At 41.2% G+C, this 17,328-nt stretch overlaps 1 protein-coding gene across 2 annotated transcripts in view; it reads right to left on the bottom strand.

Moving 5' to 3' along the window:
- Positions 1 to 2,971: 2,971 nt before the first annotated feature.
- Positions 2,972 to 17,328, bottom strand: part of TEC (tec protein tyrosine kinase) — a 95,826-nt gene continuing 81,469 nt past the window's right edge. For both annotated transcript variants that reach the window (XM_045019878.1, XM_045019879.1), the window contains exons 12-18: positions 16,390 to 16,464; positions 12,943 to 13,114; positions 11,537 to 11,753; positions 9,632 to 9,696; positions 7,243 to 7,361; positions 6,705 to 6,862; positions 2,972 to 3,438 (exon numbers count right to left, since the gene is read on the bottom strand). In XM_045019878.1, the coding sequence (XP_044875813.1) occupies positions 3,361 to 3,438; positions 6,705 to 6,862; positions 7,243 to 7,361; positions 9,632 to 9,696; positions 11,537 to 11,753; positions 12,943 to 13,114; positions 16,390 to 16,464 (884 nt within the window). In that variant the 3' untranslated portion in view covers positions 2,972 to 3,360. The remainder of the gene's footprint in view (positions 3,439 to 6,704; positions 6,863 to 7,242; positions 7,362 to 9,631; positions 9,697 to 11,536; positions 11,754 to 12,942; positions 13,115 to 16,389; positions 16,465 to 17,328) is intronic.

Below are 17,328 nucleotides of genomic sequence, written 5' to 3'. Positions count from 1 at the left end.
GATGAGCTGCCTGAGAGGAATCAGGTGATTGCAGTTTAAAAGGAGTAGGACATTGTAGTGACGGATGCGGGGTGGGCAGTTTAGGAAGCTGTGGCAGAGTCTGAAAGCTCTCTGTGAAGGGGACGGGACTGCAAAGCTCCCTAGGCAGGGAGGCCTGGGAGAACCCCATATCAAGCAGGGGGGACTACAAAGGCCCCAGGCAGGAATGCTCAGCTTGGGAGAAGGAAGAGAAACCTTGGATTGTGTGGATTTATAAATTGATTTTGTTATGGGAGTTTTGAGTTTTATTTACAGTTTGTTTTATATTAATAAACCCAAGGAGGGCTATTTTTGACCAAGAAAAAGCTTGATTTTATTTGAACAGTCCAAGAGGGGAAACTGAGACAGGCTGCCTGTAGCATGACTGTTGACCATAAGGAAACACACGAGATACAGTTAACCCAGTTACAAGCTCCAAACCTTCAACACAGACTGCTACCACTTGACTATGTTAGCAGGTAGCACCCAACGTATGTTATCCCAGGAAGGAGAGGGCAACTGACACTATGTGCTGGATCTGGGATATTTACAAGGACCTACTGAATGCACTGTCTCTCTGTTCTGCCCTGAGAGTTGGGGGAGCTCCTGTCCCACGTGATGCCTCCATCACATGGGATGGAAGGGGGGTGGATTTGGGATGTATGAGCCATGTGCTGGGGGTGGTGGCAGGGCAGGGTAAGACCAGCTGCTACAGATGGTCTGGCAGGTTCCAGGCTTTCACAGTATAGCATGTGCTGCTGCTCCTACTTTGGTGGCTGTTTGGGGCTGGGTCTTTAGAATATTTGTGTTTGCTTATTATTTTTTCATGCAGCCATAATTTTTCTGTGCAAGAGAATCAAAGTGGTGTTTTTCAACAGTTCACAACTTAATTAAACCTGAATGAAATTTCATGGGATAAAGAAAAGCCTCCTCTCTAGTCCAAAGACTTTCTCCTTACTAAATTTAAAGGCCTGCAGCAAACAATGGAGGGGTAGAGTTTTTCCAAAAACAAAACCAAAAAACAAACAAACAAAAACCAACCCAAACAAACAAACAAACAAAAAGGTGCAAGAATCTTTTTATAAGGTATGTGTGAGGCAACCTAAATACAGGGTTCACTACCAACTTCCCTTGTAACTACTTGGTTGGAAATTTAGTTGACCATACTATTATTCTACATGGAAAACTCTCAGTGACTTCAATAGAAAAGACTGCTGCATTAGGCCCTAGTTAATAATCCCACCAATTTATCACCTTGTATGCATATTACACATAAGTTTCATACGGGGACCTCTGGTGAAGGTTAAGGGAACTCAACCCTATATAGCAACCCTCACCATTTTGCATGATCAGACCCATCATGCTTTTGTAAACCACATCCCACAAACCATATCAGCTGTACATCTGCTGTAATCCTTACTTTTATTCAATAAAATTTCTAAATATGTAATATTTCATAATGTGGCTCAGGGCTGTATGTACTATCTGTATATATCCTCTGATGCTGAATCCTGCTGTAAGTAGTTAACATACCTATCTAAAGATGTTCAGTCCTATGCATCCCTGATGTAACTCCATGGATGTCAATAGTTATACCAGCAATATGTTGGGCCAATAAATCATCATCTGTCAATAAATCAATGACAAACTGTTGTTCAAGTTTCCAAACAATTAACATTTGGTTTATTATACACATACTGTAGTATGACATTTGCTATTAAGACTATAAAGCTTATTTCACAAATTCAAAGTATGTTTTCTTTCATCCACGGATGCCATATGTCACATTGTATGTGTAACATATAATATAGAGCAACTTGTTGTTGTTTAACATTTTCAGGAACAGAACACTTACATTTCATATAAATAAATGTGTACAGTATACATTTACAGTACATATAGTATATAAATTAGTTAACTGTTAATCAAATTCAGTGTGCTATAGTCCATTGAAAATCAGCTGTCATGTATTGTGCATGCTGTTTATCCCTATGATTGGCCTCAGGACTGGCCCCAGATACTCTCTGGGTGAAAAATTCCCAAGAAACACTTCCTGGCATAAAATAAATTAGGGCTCAATCCTACTCTCTGGGTGAAAAATTCCCAAGAAACACTTCCTGGCATAAAATAAATTAGGGCTCAATCCTACAGTGAGGGCTTTGAATACTGCACTTGAGCCACTGGTCTAGGCTGACCATGGTGCTTTGTTACACACAGATGAGCGAAGTAAGCTGAGTGGAGTGGGTAAAACAGACTAATGGCATAGCAAGAATATTGGCCCCAGTATATGGCATTAAGCAGTGGTGGCAACCTGCGGCTTACGGGCCGCATGTGGTCCATCAGGATAATCCGCTGGCGGGCTGTCAGACAGTTTGTTTACATTTGCATGTCCGCCTGCAGTTCCCAGTGGTCATGGTTTGACATTCCCGGCCAATGGGCACTGTGGGAAATGGCGGCCAGTGCGGCCCGCAAGTTGCCCATCACTGGCATAAAGCATCAATCAACAGGCTGTGAGAAATAATATTTCAGGAGAACCTTTGGAAGCATTCCTATGGGAGCAGGTGGCCCTCACAAAATGACCTTGCTTTTAGTTTTTAAGCAGCTCCTACTACTGACTGGCAGCAAGAGTAAATAAAACTCATAAACATGGACACTATATATATCATTTGCATTTACTGGTTTGCACCTAAGTGTCTGTACTTTTGCCGTACCCTATAATTTGCTCCATGTATCAATACCAATTTTTCACTAACCCCATGGTAACTCTTCAGAGAGGGCACAGGCATGGGTGGTGTGTAACGGAGGCTGGGGGAAGCTAAGCTGCCCCAATCCTCTGCTAACGCTCCCTGCCGCAGCCCCAGGACTGGGCTGTGGCAAGGTTCAGAGCTCCTCTGGGAGGCCCGGGCTCAGGGCTTGGCCCCGATCGGCCAGCCAGGGTTCAGGGTTCCTCCGGGTGCCAGCAGGCCAGCCCAGGCTCGGGGCTGTTCCAGGCACCAGCCAGGATTCAGGGCTATGCCGGAAGACTGCTCAGTGAGAGCAAGGGATTGGATGAGGGCAAGGCCTCAAGCAAAAAGGGCAGGTGGCGGGGGGCTAGCCTCTCCGAATGCAGGCACGTACAGCCCATGTTGGTGAATATATTGTGCATGTTTCTTTATATTATGTGGAACTTTCTCCGCATGACTGCTGAGGAAATGCTAAGTGTTAATGCTTAGGCTCTCCACACTTCATTCAGCAACACTCAGAAGTCTGCAGGATCATGCTCTTAAAGAATAATAATGCCATGTCTCTTGAATGTTGATTCTTTGCTGTACTATAGAATTCTTGTGCCTCTGCTCCTCTTCTTCAGAAAGCATCTTCACTCTCTGCTATCTCATCAATTATACGCAGCAAATCTTCAAATGTAGGGCGTCCCTCAGGTTTCTAGGAATTAAAATGCTTTGTTGTACTGCCAGTTACTAAAGTCACATCAGAAAGATTTTATTTTGCTGAAGCAATAATGTGTACAAAATAAAATAGCAGGAAAAATGTATGCGTAAAAAGATAAAAAATGCCATTAAATTTAAGCAGATGAGAGGCAGCATAAAGAAACATGGCAGGTAAATTTCTATTAACCTAAAGTATTGCTAGGACATCTCATACCCAGTGAAGCCATAAAATGAGGTTGTATGCTATTCTATTTCTTATTAATCTAAAATTAATTTAGAACCTCACACAATGCTGAAAATGTTATACAGCATTATTTTTCTTAATAGATTTCTAGGTGGAAGAAGGTTATTGTGTTGATAAAGGAAGTGCCATACTGAATCAGACCCAAAAGCCATCTAGGCCAGTGGCCTGTATCTGACAGTGGCCAGCCCAAATGCTTCAGAGGAAGGTGCCAGAAGCCTCTCATTAGGCAGAAGTGAGAATTTGCCCCTCCTTGTAAACCCTTTCGAGATTGGCCTAAACTCTGCAGCATGAAATTTAACATCCCTTCTAAAATTTATGTTAGCCATAGCTATTGTAACTCTTGTCATCAATATAAATATGCAATCCATTTTTGAATGGATAAATTCTTGGCCTCAACAAGAATCAAGTATCAATGAGTTCCACAGTCTAATCATATATTGTGTGAAAAAGTATTTCCTTGTATCACTTTTGAATTTACCACCTTTTATTTTCATTGAGGGTCCTCTTGTACTTGTGTTATTAGACAGCAAAAACAGAAGATCTTGACCTACCTTTTTTATACCATGAATTATTTTATACCCAGCAAATCGACTGATTCTCTATCAGGCTTCCTGACTCTGATATGCTTGAAGAATATCTTGTCATTTTTTAAAATATCTTTGGCTAGTTGTTATTCAAAAGCATTTTGTTCGATGTTGCTGCCTCTAATCTCTTTCAGTGTTATGCACTCAATATCCTTTTCTTGATCTGGAGGTTGTTAGTATAGGCATACTAATATATTTATATTCTTACAGCTTGCGATTTGTATCATAGATTCAACTGCATAGTCCTCTCAATATGGAATATTTTGGATTCAGCACTACTCCCTCACTACTTCAACTTTGTCTGTCTTTCTATATAGTTTATCGCTAACGCTATGTTTTAGTCACAGGTATTTTTAGTAAAAGTCATGGACAGGTCATGGGCCATAAACAAAAATTCACGGGCCTGTGACCTGTCATGACTTTTACTAAAAATGCCCGCCCTGACTAAAACTTGGGCAGGGGGCTGCGGGTGCTCTGGCGGGGGACAGTCTGGGAGCGCTATTAGTGCTGGGAGAGGTGGCGTGGGACCCTGCTAGGACTGGGGGGGGGGCGGGCCGCAGCACGCAGCCTGGGACGCCCACTGGTACTGGGAGTGGGGGGAGCCAAGCCGTGGCATGTGGCCCAGGACCCCTACTGGTGCTGTGGAGGTTGGGGAAGCTGATAGGGGCTTCCTCCCCAGTTCCACATCCCTGCAGCTCCTAGCCAGCGGAGGCAGGGGCCAGGGCAGGGGCTCTACTGCTCCAACCACAAGCACGAGCTGCCGCAGATTCCATTGGTCGAGAACTGCAGACAGTGGGAACAGCAGGGGTGGGGCCTGTGGGCACGGGCAGCTCGCGGCGTGGAGACCCCCACCCCTCCGCCGCCTATGAGCTTCAGGGGGGCCATGCCTGTGGGAGCCAGGGAGCCTCCCACCCCAGGTAAGTGCCCCCCGTGCACTCCTCAACCACCTGCCCTAGCCCTAAGCCCCCTCCCACACTCCCAAACTGTTGCTGCTGGCACAGGAGCTTCCTGGCTTGGGCAGCCCCTGAGCCAGCACTAGCCACTGCAGAAGTCATGGAGGTCACAAAATGTCACGGAATCTGTGACATCCGTGACCACCTGGACAGACTCGCAGCCTTATTTATAGCCAGGTATTACAGTATCTCATTGATTTTTGTCATTCAACCATGTTTCTATAATGCCTGATACATCAAGGTCCTCTTTTTCTGGGAGGCATTCTAGTTCAACTATTTTTGCTTTAATGCTTTTTGCATTTGTGTATGGATTTTGTATTTTTACCAGCTGCCTGTTTTTAGTTAATCCCTGGCAATGACACTCTGCTGATTTCACAGAGGTTTCCCCTTTGGTCTTTTCCTGTCCCTGCTCTAGATAAAGCAAAAGAGATCTTTTCCCCTAAGAAATAAACATGAAAAGTTGAGTGAGACAAATGGTGTCAGAAAGTCATTGGAGTAATACTAAACATTACCAAGTCACAGGGCCCAGTCCTGCTTTCAGTGAAGTCAATGGCAAAATTCATATGGATTTCAGTGGGAGCAGGATGGGGCCCATAGTAGGTGAAAGAGGAAGTTTTCTGTTTGCATGGGTGGGGTGATTTCAGGAATGTGTCGGATCAGTTGATGCAGAAGTTCCCAACATATGGCTTTAGTGCCTTCAACCGCTCTTTGTGGAGCACCATATCTTTTGAACTACAACATTTAATTCTGCTGCTGTTTGTCATTTGTTCCTACTTTTCTCTCTCCTCATTGGTACCATTATTGACCTGTTTTCACTTTTAGTTACCCTGCTCTCTGTTAATAACTGCATGTTAAAAAGAAAAAAGTGACAAGAAAAAATTATTTCCCTACCTGTGTAACAACCTCTCAGCATCTAACCATCTTGTTTATTTCAAAGTGCTCCCATGTGGTCACTCCAATACCCCTCTCTCCATCCTCCATGTAAATCATGGCCACTAAAACCATCTTATTCTTATTTCCCATTTGATCTTTCCCTGTCACCCTGTCCCTTTGTCTTCTTCCATTGTCTCCTTCTTTGACACTCCTCAAATTTTAAGACTTACCTTCAAGAATACACCAAGTTCCAACCTGGCCTAGATTTCTGATCTCATCTCTTATTATGTTCTGCCCCTGCTGATCCATCAACAATAGCAGCTTAACTGCCTTGTTCATTTTTTCCCCCCCACACCTTTCTCCATGTTTCCTTCCATAGTGCCTGTATGCACGGAATACCCTGCCTATTCTGATTCACCAAGACACTACTCTCTCCTCTTTGAGTTCCTCTGGAGGAAGGGATACAAGGAGAGATCCTCAAGGCCACCTCATGATTGAGCAAGGTGGCTTTTGAATAAAATGCAATCAGAATTTTAGACTGATAATTAGGTGTGGTAACAAAACTCAGCTTTTGGGGGGTAAAGAAAGGACAGAAAAAGAAATGTACCTCATGCCAGCACATCACCATCACTTCATACACATTCTTGGTAGCTAATTTTGGCCGATACAGACGCTGTCCTTGGCTAACCATAGTTACCACTTCATAATTTGTGTTTTTCTCAAAGGGCATTTTACCCTCAGTAAATACTTCCCACATTAGAACACCTGGAAAATGAAAGGCATGAATAGATTGTCAAGTAAATAACAAATACTTCTTTAAAATACTTGTATGCCACTAACTATGGATTTGGTTTTTTGAATGGTAAATGTGTTCAGTAAGGGCCCTATCCTGAAAAAGCTCAGTTCCCTAACTACCCAGCAGGCCTAATTCACCTAACATCTGTGTAAATAAGAAGTAACTCCACTGACTTCAATGGAATTACATCAGTGGAAAACTGGGGCAAATGAGAGAAGGATCAGGACCAATGATTTCACTGAGCATATCCTAGGAGGTTTGGATTCTCCTTGAACAATTGGACCCTAATTGCTTATTGGTGAATTGAAAATAAATAATTTCCTTATTTAATTGCTAAAGAGTGTCTTACCAAATGACCAGACATCTGATTTGCTGCTGAATCGGCTATAATTAAAAACCTCCGGGGGACACCACTTTACAGGAAATTTAGCACCTGAAGAGCTTGTGTACTGGTCATCAAGGACATACCTAAAAAACAAAAGCATGTGATATTTCCAGTCTGATTCCCTTTCTGAAATCACCATTTACGTCATATTTGCTTATATTTTAGGAGCTCACATTGCCACCTAGTGGTTAGTGATTGTTAGTCTCACAAAGTGTATTTGAAAAAAAAAACTTCAGTAATAGTGCTAAGGTTTTATTTATGCCTCTGTTAACTTTTCTCATTGTTACACAGTCTTCCCTTGTAGTTATTAATTTCATACTGTAGGTCAGGGGTTCTCAAACTAGGGGTCAGGAACTGTCAGCCTCCACCCCAAACCACGCTTCACCTCCAGCATTTATAATAGTATTAAATATTTTTAAAGTGTTTTTAATTTATAAGGGGGGGGGGTCACACTCAGAGGCTTGCTGTGTGAAAGAGGTCACCAATACAAAAGTTTGAGAACCACTGCTGTAGGTCATGTATTAATTACATTGTTACATTGAGGAAAAGAGCTATGTGAAAAATGCCAGTTTCTTACTCCACAGAGATCTGTTGCTCATGGGACAGTTTGTGTTCAGATATCAAGTGGGTGCACAAGATGAGTAGATGGGAAGGGTGAAAGGAACCAGGCACAGTGCAGTTTGACAACAACTGGCACCCGTCAAAGTCCCTGTTCTCCGATTGCTTCCTCATAATGCCCCCACAGGGACCCGTCAGTGGAGCTGGCAAGAAGTGTAGAGAAACTCCAAGAGAAATTGTACCACCCTGTGGCACCATGCCTCCCAGTGTTTCTGCATCACCGTTTACTCAGATGACAGGCTATCTGGGGCCAGTGTGTCCTCTTTTCTTTATTTACAAAAATAATGTGTTACAACTGCTAACCCTGCAGTCTGACTACATCTACTGAAGACTAGATTCTATTATGCATCATCAACACAATTTTCAGATTCTTTTTAGAGAACCTTTTATCATAAGAAGATTGGAAAATGGGGGGAGCTGGAGATGTGAAGTTTTTCATTTTGTTCTCATGAACAAATGTTGTCCAACTTTATTCCTTGTGATAGTGCAAGAAGAGAGAGCCCATCTTGACTTTCAGATCCCAGGGTGGGTTTATAGGGTTGGCAGTAAGAAAAATCATTTTATGAGTTGCTAATTGAACACCTTTGATAAAGAATTCATTGAGGGTGACTGAATATAGAACTCACCACAACAGAATTTTGACAGAGAAAATTTGAGTGAATGTTAGGTTTTAAATGGGTGAGATTATACTAGATTATCCTAATGGGGGAAGATAAGGAGCAGGCAAGTTTCCAGATGAACAAATGTGTTGACTGGCATGAGGTAAAAAGGGACTTCTAAGGTACAGAAAGAGGAAGGGTCAAGTGGGGAAAGCTACACTGTTTCATGAACAACTGTTTTCCTTTTCTGAATACAAAGTTGGTGATGACAGTAATAAACAGGTTTTTCTTCAACATTGGACATGGATGTCTTGTGACTTTTAAAAATAATATTGTAACAATGCAAGCAAAATCCAATTGTTTAAATGTGTCAGAGTTCTCATAATAACAATACTTTAAGGATTTCAAAACACTTTACAACCAATTATGGCCCATTATACCCATCGTTAAGAGGCCCAGTCTCCATAAAGTGATGCACAGCAGAGGGTTGAGTGAGCCTAGTCTGTGTTTTCTGTTCAGAGCAGGGTGCAAGTTACAACTCCTTACTCCATCTATATGTGAGGGCTGGTCTACACTGGGGGGGGGGGTCGATCTAAGATACGTGAATAGCGTAGCTGAAGTCGAAGTACCTTAGATCGAATTACCTACCATCCTCACAGCGCGGGATCGACATCTGCGGCTCCCCATGTCAACTCCGCTACCGCTGTTCGCGTTGGTGGAGTTCCGGAGTCGACAGGAGCGAGTTCGGGGATCGATATATCGCGTCTAGATGAGACGCGATATATCGATCCCCGAGAAATCGATTGCTACCCGCCGATATGGCCGGTAGTGAAGACGTACCCTAAGATGTGCTAAAGTGCCTGTCACTATAATGCACCACAAAACAAGTTGCATCATTTTGCTTTTCCTATTTTTTAAAAAAGTAAGAAAATATCACACTGCGACCACAAAATAAGTAAGTTTGAGAGGGAGAAATTTACAAAACCACTGGAAATAAGAAAAGTTAGTTACCTGGAGAAAGAACTGTCAGTTTTGTCTGTAATTTTAAAGTGATGTAATGTCTCAAGTGCAAGAACACATGTTATGCCAAATCCATTAAAAAACCATTGCAAATAAGTATGTCAACTTGGCTATACCTTGTCATTCCAAAATCAGACACTTTCACCACTCCTGACTCATTCACTAAACAGTTTCTGGCAGCCTGCAAAGGGAATAATTATGTAATTAATTATGAGGAAAAATCAAAATAAGAACATGATTAGATGAAACTCTATTTATTGTATATTGGGATAAATTCTACAATCACTATTCAGAAAACTCATATTGAATTTGATAGGAATTCTGCATGAATAATAACTGTACAATTTGGTCTGTTGTTGTGAAGCCCAATCATAATTTATAGTGAGAGAATAAACACAATGCTTGCATTATTTGCATGTTCATTTTCTATATGTAGTGCTTGATCCTCTTTTCACTTATGCTAGCATAAATCAAAGTCAGTTGAAGACAGTGGAGTTACACCAGTATAAAATCAGATTTGGGCTCAGAAATTAGACACCTACTGGATGACATGATTTATCCGCTTATATTCTTTATTACTTATTACTTAATTTAACTAAAACTATGGGGGCTGAGTCTACTGTCCCTTACACCAGTGTAAAGCAGGAATAGTTCCTCTGAAGCAATGGAATTACATAGGTATAAACTCAGTGTGATGATCACAATCAGGCCCCCTGCTGTTTAGCATTTTGTTCATTTCTAGTGCATCAGAACCTTCTCAGGCCCTAGTCTCTTTTCCCACATGTTCTAACTCATTTCAGTGGTGTTGCACGTGATTTATGGGTATATGTGAGAAGAGAATCAGACCCTAATATCTTAATGATATAGCAAAATTCATCATTCTGAGAAACACATAATTTTGTTGCCTCCAGTGAAAATTACCATTAGTATAGCTGTCCTTCATATGCGTACAGTATACAAAAAAGGAAGATCAACTCTAATGATCTGATTCTCCCTTTTATTAAAGCAAGCAGTGTTTCAAATGAAACCGTGTTTTAGAGCAGTGGTTCTCAACCAGGGGATATGCAGAGGTGTTCCAGGGGGCACATCAACTCATCTAGATATTTGCCTAGTTTTACAACAGGTTACATAAAAAGCACTAGCAAAGTCAGTACGAACTAAAGTTTCATATGGACAACTTGTATATACAGTTCTAAATACTATGCACTGAAATGCAAGTACAGTATTTATATTCCAATTGATTTATTTTATAATGATATGGTAAAAATGAGAAAGTAAACATTTTTTCAGTAATAATGTAGTGACACTTTTGTATTTTTATGTCTGATTTTGTAAGCAAGTAGTTTTAAGTGAGGTGTAACTTGGGGGTACGCAAGACAAATCAGACTTCTGAAAGGGGAACAGTAGTCTGGAAAGGTTGAGAGCCACTGTTTTAGAGGAACAGTAGTATATTACTTATCTTAGACTCCTACATGTTATCTAAAACTATGTCATACTAGAACCACTGTGTAAGATAAAGAGCTTTCAAGACCTCATCCCACTGCTCACCAAAGTAAATATTTCATTAAGATCAGTCACTAGGTCAATGATGAAACAGACAAGATATAAATAAATTCTTTAAGTGCTTACTTACTGAAACAGAGACATATTATAAAATGAGCAGGAGAAATTACTGTATGTGGTTAGTAAGAATTCTGAATAATGAAATTAATATATTATAATTTTATAATATATTATAAGCATAATTTTCTGTGCAGAATTTACAACAATAATAATTTTATTAAAACACTTAGGAGGTTTTTAATCGACTGCTCATGCAGATTCAATCATTCCTCCTTGCCCCAGATGGGTTAATTTTGTGGATATTGCTTAATATTAACACAACCAGTTAAACAATACCATATATTTGAGAAAGTTATGAGTAACTGAAAAAGAGACATGTTTAGAATAGAAACAGTTTCTTACCCTTAACTATTAATGCATACATCAGAAATGTAGTAAAGAGGCTTATATGATATTACCAGATCTCTGTGGATAAAGCTGTTTCTCTCCAAGTACTCCATCCCTTCACATACATCCTGGCACATTGTCAGCAGGGTATCTTTATTAAAGTGTCCACGTTTTTGTCGAAGGTAATTCAGAAGGCACCCATGTTCCATGAACTCTGTCACTATGTAAATAGGCTTCTGCTGTGTACAGACCCCATAGAGCTGAACTAATTTAGGATGGGTTAGCTTCCTGAAAAGATTTAAAACATATAGTTATTGTACCTTTCATCCCTCCAAGAAGTCTCCTCACTTAATGTTGTAGTTATGTTCCTGAAAAATGCTACTTTAAGCAAAACGATGTTAAGCAAATCCAGTTTCCCCATAAGAATTAATGTAAATGGGGGGGTTAGGTTCCAGGGAATTTTTTTTTGCCAGAGAAAGAGAGAGAGACACACTCACACACACACACACACACACACACACACGCACAGAGTATAAGTTTTAAACAAACAATTTAATACTATACACAACAATGATGATTGTGAAGCTTGGTTGAGGTGGTGGAGTCAGAGGGTGGAAGAGGGTGGGATATTTCCCAGGGAATGCCTTACTGCTAAATGATGAACTAGCACTTGGTTGATCCCTCAAGGGTTAACACATTGTTGTTACTGTAGCCTCATACTCTACAAGGCAGCACAAATGGAGGGAGGGGAGACAGCATGGCAGAGAGAGACAGAGATATACAGCATGTATGTGAGTGAGAGATACGTATTGCCCCTTTAAGTACGCTGACGCCACTCTAAGTACACTGCCCTTTTAAGTAGATCAGTAAGTTGAGACAGCAGCTACTGCCAGCAAGCTCCCTCCATCCTGAGCCCTTTCGTGTGCCCCCCTGCTCTATGGAGATGGGGTAAGCAGGGGGCAGGAGCAGTGGGGAGGGGGACATCCTCACATTAGCATCCTTCTTCTCCCTTCCCCCCTCCTGCCCCGCACAGCAAGCAGGAGGCTCCCTGAAGCAGCTCCAAGGAGCAGTATATGGCAGTGGGGGGAGGGACAGCTGAACTGCCGGGCAATTGATAGTCTGCTGGGTGGCTGCCGCACAGGGAACTTAGGGGAACGGGGAGATGATAGGGGGGCTGCTGGTCCACACTGGCTCCAAGTCCCCACCAAGCACTAACGGGCTGCTCTTTCTGCAAGCAGTGGACAAAGCAGGCAGCTGCCAAAACAACATTATAATGGAGCTTTGCACAACTTTAAATGAGCATGTTTTCTAATTGATCAGCAATGTAACAATGAAACAATGTTAACCGGGATGACTTTAAGTGAGGAGTTACTGTACAAATCTCACCTGACTAGAATTTTTTATTTATAAAGAAGTGCATATGTACCAGAAACCTGGGCCCTGTGGAATAAGTGCTAAGTATTATATAGCAACTCACATCATTACTTTAGCTTCTTCTATGAAGTCCTCCTCATACATTGCACCTTCTCGGATTGCTTTGATGGCCACTTTATATTGCGCCCTCCATTTGCCAAGACGCACCACTCCAAAGAGACCACTCCCCAATTCTCTCATGAAGGTCAACTCTGATGGATTAATTTCCCATTTCTCTATAAGAAAGAAAAAACAATGACTGTTAAATTATAATAGGGAACATGTTAGATCTAAAGTGACAGAGTGTGTGAAAATACTACTAGCAAATTTGGGGATTTAGGTGTACTTTGGAACCACTTTAAAAATCTTTGTATCTCATAAATTGTGAAACAGCCACAGCCTACAACAAACTTTTAACCAAGACAGAGGTCAAATTCAGACTCCGTTTTTTAAACCATTAATTAAATACTAGTCACTGAAAGCCCATGCTCTTGAATGGGTGTCATTCATAAAGTCGTGTGCTTAAAAAAGCTGAGAACTTACAAATTGGACAGTAACAGACTGTGAATCCAAGTGATGATTAAATCTGGTCATATTCTTTCGTAGATTCATAGATTTCAAGGCCAGACGGGACCACGGTGATCATTTAGCCTGACCTCCTGTATGGCACAGGCCACAGGACATCCCAAAAATAATCCCTAGAGAGTATCTTTTAGAAAAAACATCCAATCTTGACTTTAAAATGGTCAGTGATAGAGAATCCACTCTGACCCTTGATAAAGTGTTCCAATGGTTAATTACTCTCACCATTAAAAATGTACACCTTATTTCCAGTCTCAATTTGTCTAGCTTCAACTTCCAGACATAAGATCATGTTATGTCTTTTTCTACTAGATCGAAGAGTCCATCATTAAATATTGTAGATACTTATATCTCTATATAGATACATATCCCCATGGAGATACTTATAGACTATAATCAAGTCACTCCTTAATCTTAACTTTGTAAAACTAAATAGGTTGAGCGCCTTGAGTCTGTCACTATAAGGTACATTTTCTAATCCCCTAATCATTCCTGTGGCACTTCTCTGAACCCTCTACAATTTATCAACATCCTTTTTGAATTATGGGCACCAGACCTGGACACAGTGTTCCAGCATCACTGCCAAATACAGAGGTAAAATAACCTCTCTACTCCTATTCGAGATTCCCATTTTTATACATCCCAGGATTGCATTAGCCCTTCTGGCCATAGCGTCATACTGGGAGCTTATATTCACCTGACTATCTACCACAACCCACACATTTTTTCAAAGTCGCTGCTTCCCAGGATAGAGTCCTCTATCCTGTAAGCCTGGCCTACATTCTTTGTTCCTAGAGGTATACATTTACATTTAGCCATTTTAAAATGCATATTGTTTGCTTGCATCCAGTGCACCTCAGTGTCCTTTTCATTATTTACCACTTGCTCAATTTTTGTATCATCTGCAAACTTTATCAGTGATGATTTTGTGTTTTCTTCCAGGTTATAGATAGAGATGTTAAATAGCATAGGACCAAGAACTGATCCAAGTTGGACCCCACTGGAAACCAAGCAGCTTGATGATGATTCCCTATTTAGAGTTACATTTTCAGACCTATTAGACAGTTTTTAATCTATTTAATGTGTGCCATGTTAATCATATACTGTTCTAGTTTATTAATCAAAATGTCATGTGGTACCAAGTCAAACACCTTACAGAAGTCTACGTATATTATGTCAATACTATTACCTTGTACAACCAAACTTGTAATCTCATCAAAAAAAGATATGTTAGCTTGACAGGGTTTATTTTTCATAAATCCATTCTAAACAAAAAGAGCTCTCAACCATACCTATAGCGGTTTCCATCACTTCACACTGACTCAAACAGACATTCTAGGCTTCAGAGTGATGTTTGAGGTTATTGTGTGTAATAGTTGTGTTGTGTGGATGGCTGCATTGATTTGAGTGTGGGTTGTGTTACACTGGGAGAGTTGTGTGGATTTGTGGCAGATGAGGGGTGTGTGCTGAAGAGAGGGGCTCTGTGTGTTTTGGCTTATTGTGTATGCTGGTTGTATTGTGTGGATGGTTGTTTTGATTTGTGGGGTGGTGCTAGGCAATGTGGTGATTTGTGCGGGTGGCAGTTGGGTACACAGCTGTGGCAGTTGAATCAAGTAATCCACATAGTTTAGTCTCTTGCAGGCTGTAATATCTTGTTCTAATTTCAGTTGCTGGGTTTATTGTGTGGGTGCTGGGCACTGTGGTGACCTGTCATATACAGGAGATCAGAGTAGGTGATCTGGTGGTCCCTTCTGGCCTTAAATTCTATGATCCTAATCCACCATCTGTGCAATCTCCCTATGAAACTGAGGCATGCAAATTAGTTGTAGAGTAAGGATGGTGAACTGTTGAGTTACCTCTGATATCACAATGGTCTAATATTTTTGGCATGGCATCGATGCAGAGCCGTCCCTAGCTTCCCTCAAACTCCTGCCCCTCCTCTTCCCGCACCTGCTCCACCCCTTCCCCCAAGCCCCTGTGCTGCCTCTTTCCAGCTTCCGCCTCCTCCACAAGCGACACTGGGAGTCGGTGGGGTGGAGCGGGTTGGGGCTGGTCTCTCACTGCTGCCGGCGCCAGGCCCCCCACTAACCCTCAAGGCCACCCTGGACCCCACATCCCGAAACATGGGACCCGGGCCTGTTGTTCCGGTCCCTCCTATGGACGGGATGGCTCTGCATAGATGTACTGTTTTAATTCATAAAGTCAAAGTGACTGAGAACTTAAAAATTGGATGGTAGCTGACTGCAAAATCCAGTGATGACTGAATCTGGTGGTATTCTGAACAAAAAGAACCCTCAACCATGCTTGTAGCTGCTTCCATTGTTTCAGACTGACCCTAAGACATTACAGGCTTCAGAGTGATACAGAGTGCCAATCCTGGACTGCTATTATATAGATTGACATTGTATTATCACTTGTATTAGACTTGAATCAGCAAACTGCCCTAATCTAAAATTTTGTCAATTCATCTAAGCATCATAAACTAGAGATGCACAATGTCTGATGTGCTAAGTATGAGCCAGATCATTCCATTCCATCCCATCACACTCCACAGAAAGCCAAAACAACATATGGGATGGCCAAATTTAAGTAGTAGAAAGAGCTTAAAGTCCTGTAAAGGAGGAAAGGGCAGGGCCCTCTAACTATGCAGATCACCACGCATCCATAGGGGCAATAGAGAGAGGCAATGAATTCTTGTGGAGGAACAGACCTTCCTACCACTTCCTTCAGGAGCAATGTAGTCCTTGCATTTACTGACACACCTGGATTCCAAATCTACTCTTCCTGTGAGGCTTTAAAGAATTAATCCAGACAGTCACAATATAAAATTAGAGATTTCCATCGTTTTTAGTATATATTTTGTCAATTTAGATTTACACAATTTCACTTTCTAGGAAATTACTGTATATTTATGAAGGTGTGTTATTACCATAGCTGAACCCTGCAGTAGTTGGTGCAGGCTTCTTCTTTGGAGTCACTGGGTATCGCAACCGTGTAACAAGACCTAAAATTTGGAGAAAATTTATAAATGGAACATAGTCTACCCCAAAATAGTGTTAGGCAACAAGTCACTCATATTTTTATTGTGTATTATAATACTGGATAACCATGAGAATATAGTAGTTGTAGTGATGTTGGTCCCAGGATTAGTGAGACAAGTTGGGTGAGATAGGTATCTTTTATTAAACCAACTTGTGTTGGTGAAAGAAACAAGCTTTCAAGCTTACACAGAGCTCTTCTTCAGGTCTAGGAAAGGTACTTTGTGTCACAGGAAAATGCAAGTGGGGGGGACAGAATATATAAATAAATAAAAGTGAGGATATAGTGACAGTTCTTTCTTCTAGGAAAAAAAAGAATTGAACTTATTCTTGATGTATACCATCTTTGCTTTCTCTTGATCACTTGATGATTCCCTCTGGGGCACTTGGAATTGGCCACTGTCGGAAGACGGGATACTGGGATAGATGGACCTTTGGTCTGACCAATTATGGATGTTCTTATGTTCTTTAACATTGAATCTGTCAGCATTCAGCCCCTCTGAAAATAAGAACTCTTAAATTTGGCCTACATGTTGTCTGTATTTTTTATTGCTAAAATAATGTACATTTAGCATCTAGAATAACACCACTGGCTGTTGAGGAGGGACTGCACCTACTGTAGCTCAAGTTGGAAAGATTTTCTAAAAGGTATAGTCTCATCAGTATGTTTGATGATTAGTGCATGCAGCTCCCATTTATAATAACAAGAGTCACTCACATAAAATCCCTTTTATTCAGACTCCATTTTGACTAAATATTCTCCTAACACCCGGTTAGGAAAAGATAAAAATAGTAAATGAATAAAGAATAAAATAGAGGGAACAATAACC

The sequence above is a fragment of the Mauremys mutica genome, chromosome 5 (genome assembly GCF_020497125.1).
Source record: "Mauremys mutica isolate MM-2020 ecotype Southern chromosome 5, ASM2049712v1, whole genome shotgun sequence".
NCBI classification, from domain to species: domain Eukaryota; kingdom Metazoa; phylum Chordata; order Testudines; family Geoemydidae; genus Mauremys; species Mauremys mutica.
The sequence above is the reverse complement of the archived record's forward strand: the minus strand, read 5'-3'. Positions and strand labels throughout refer to the sequence as shown.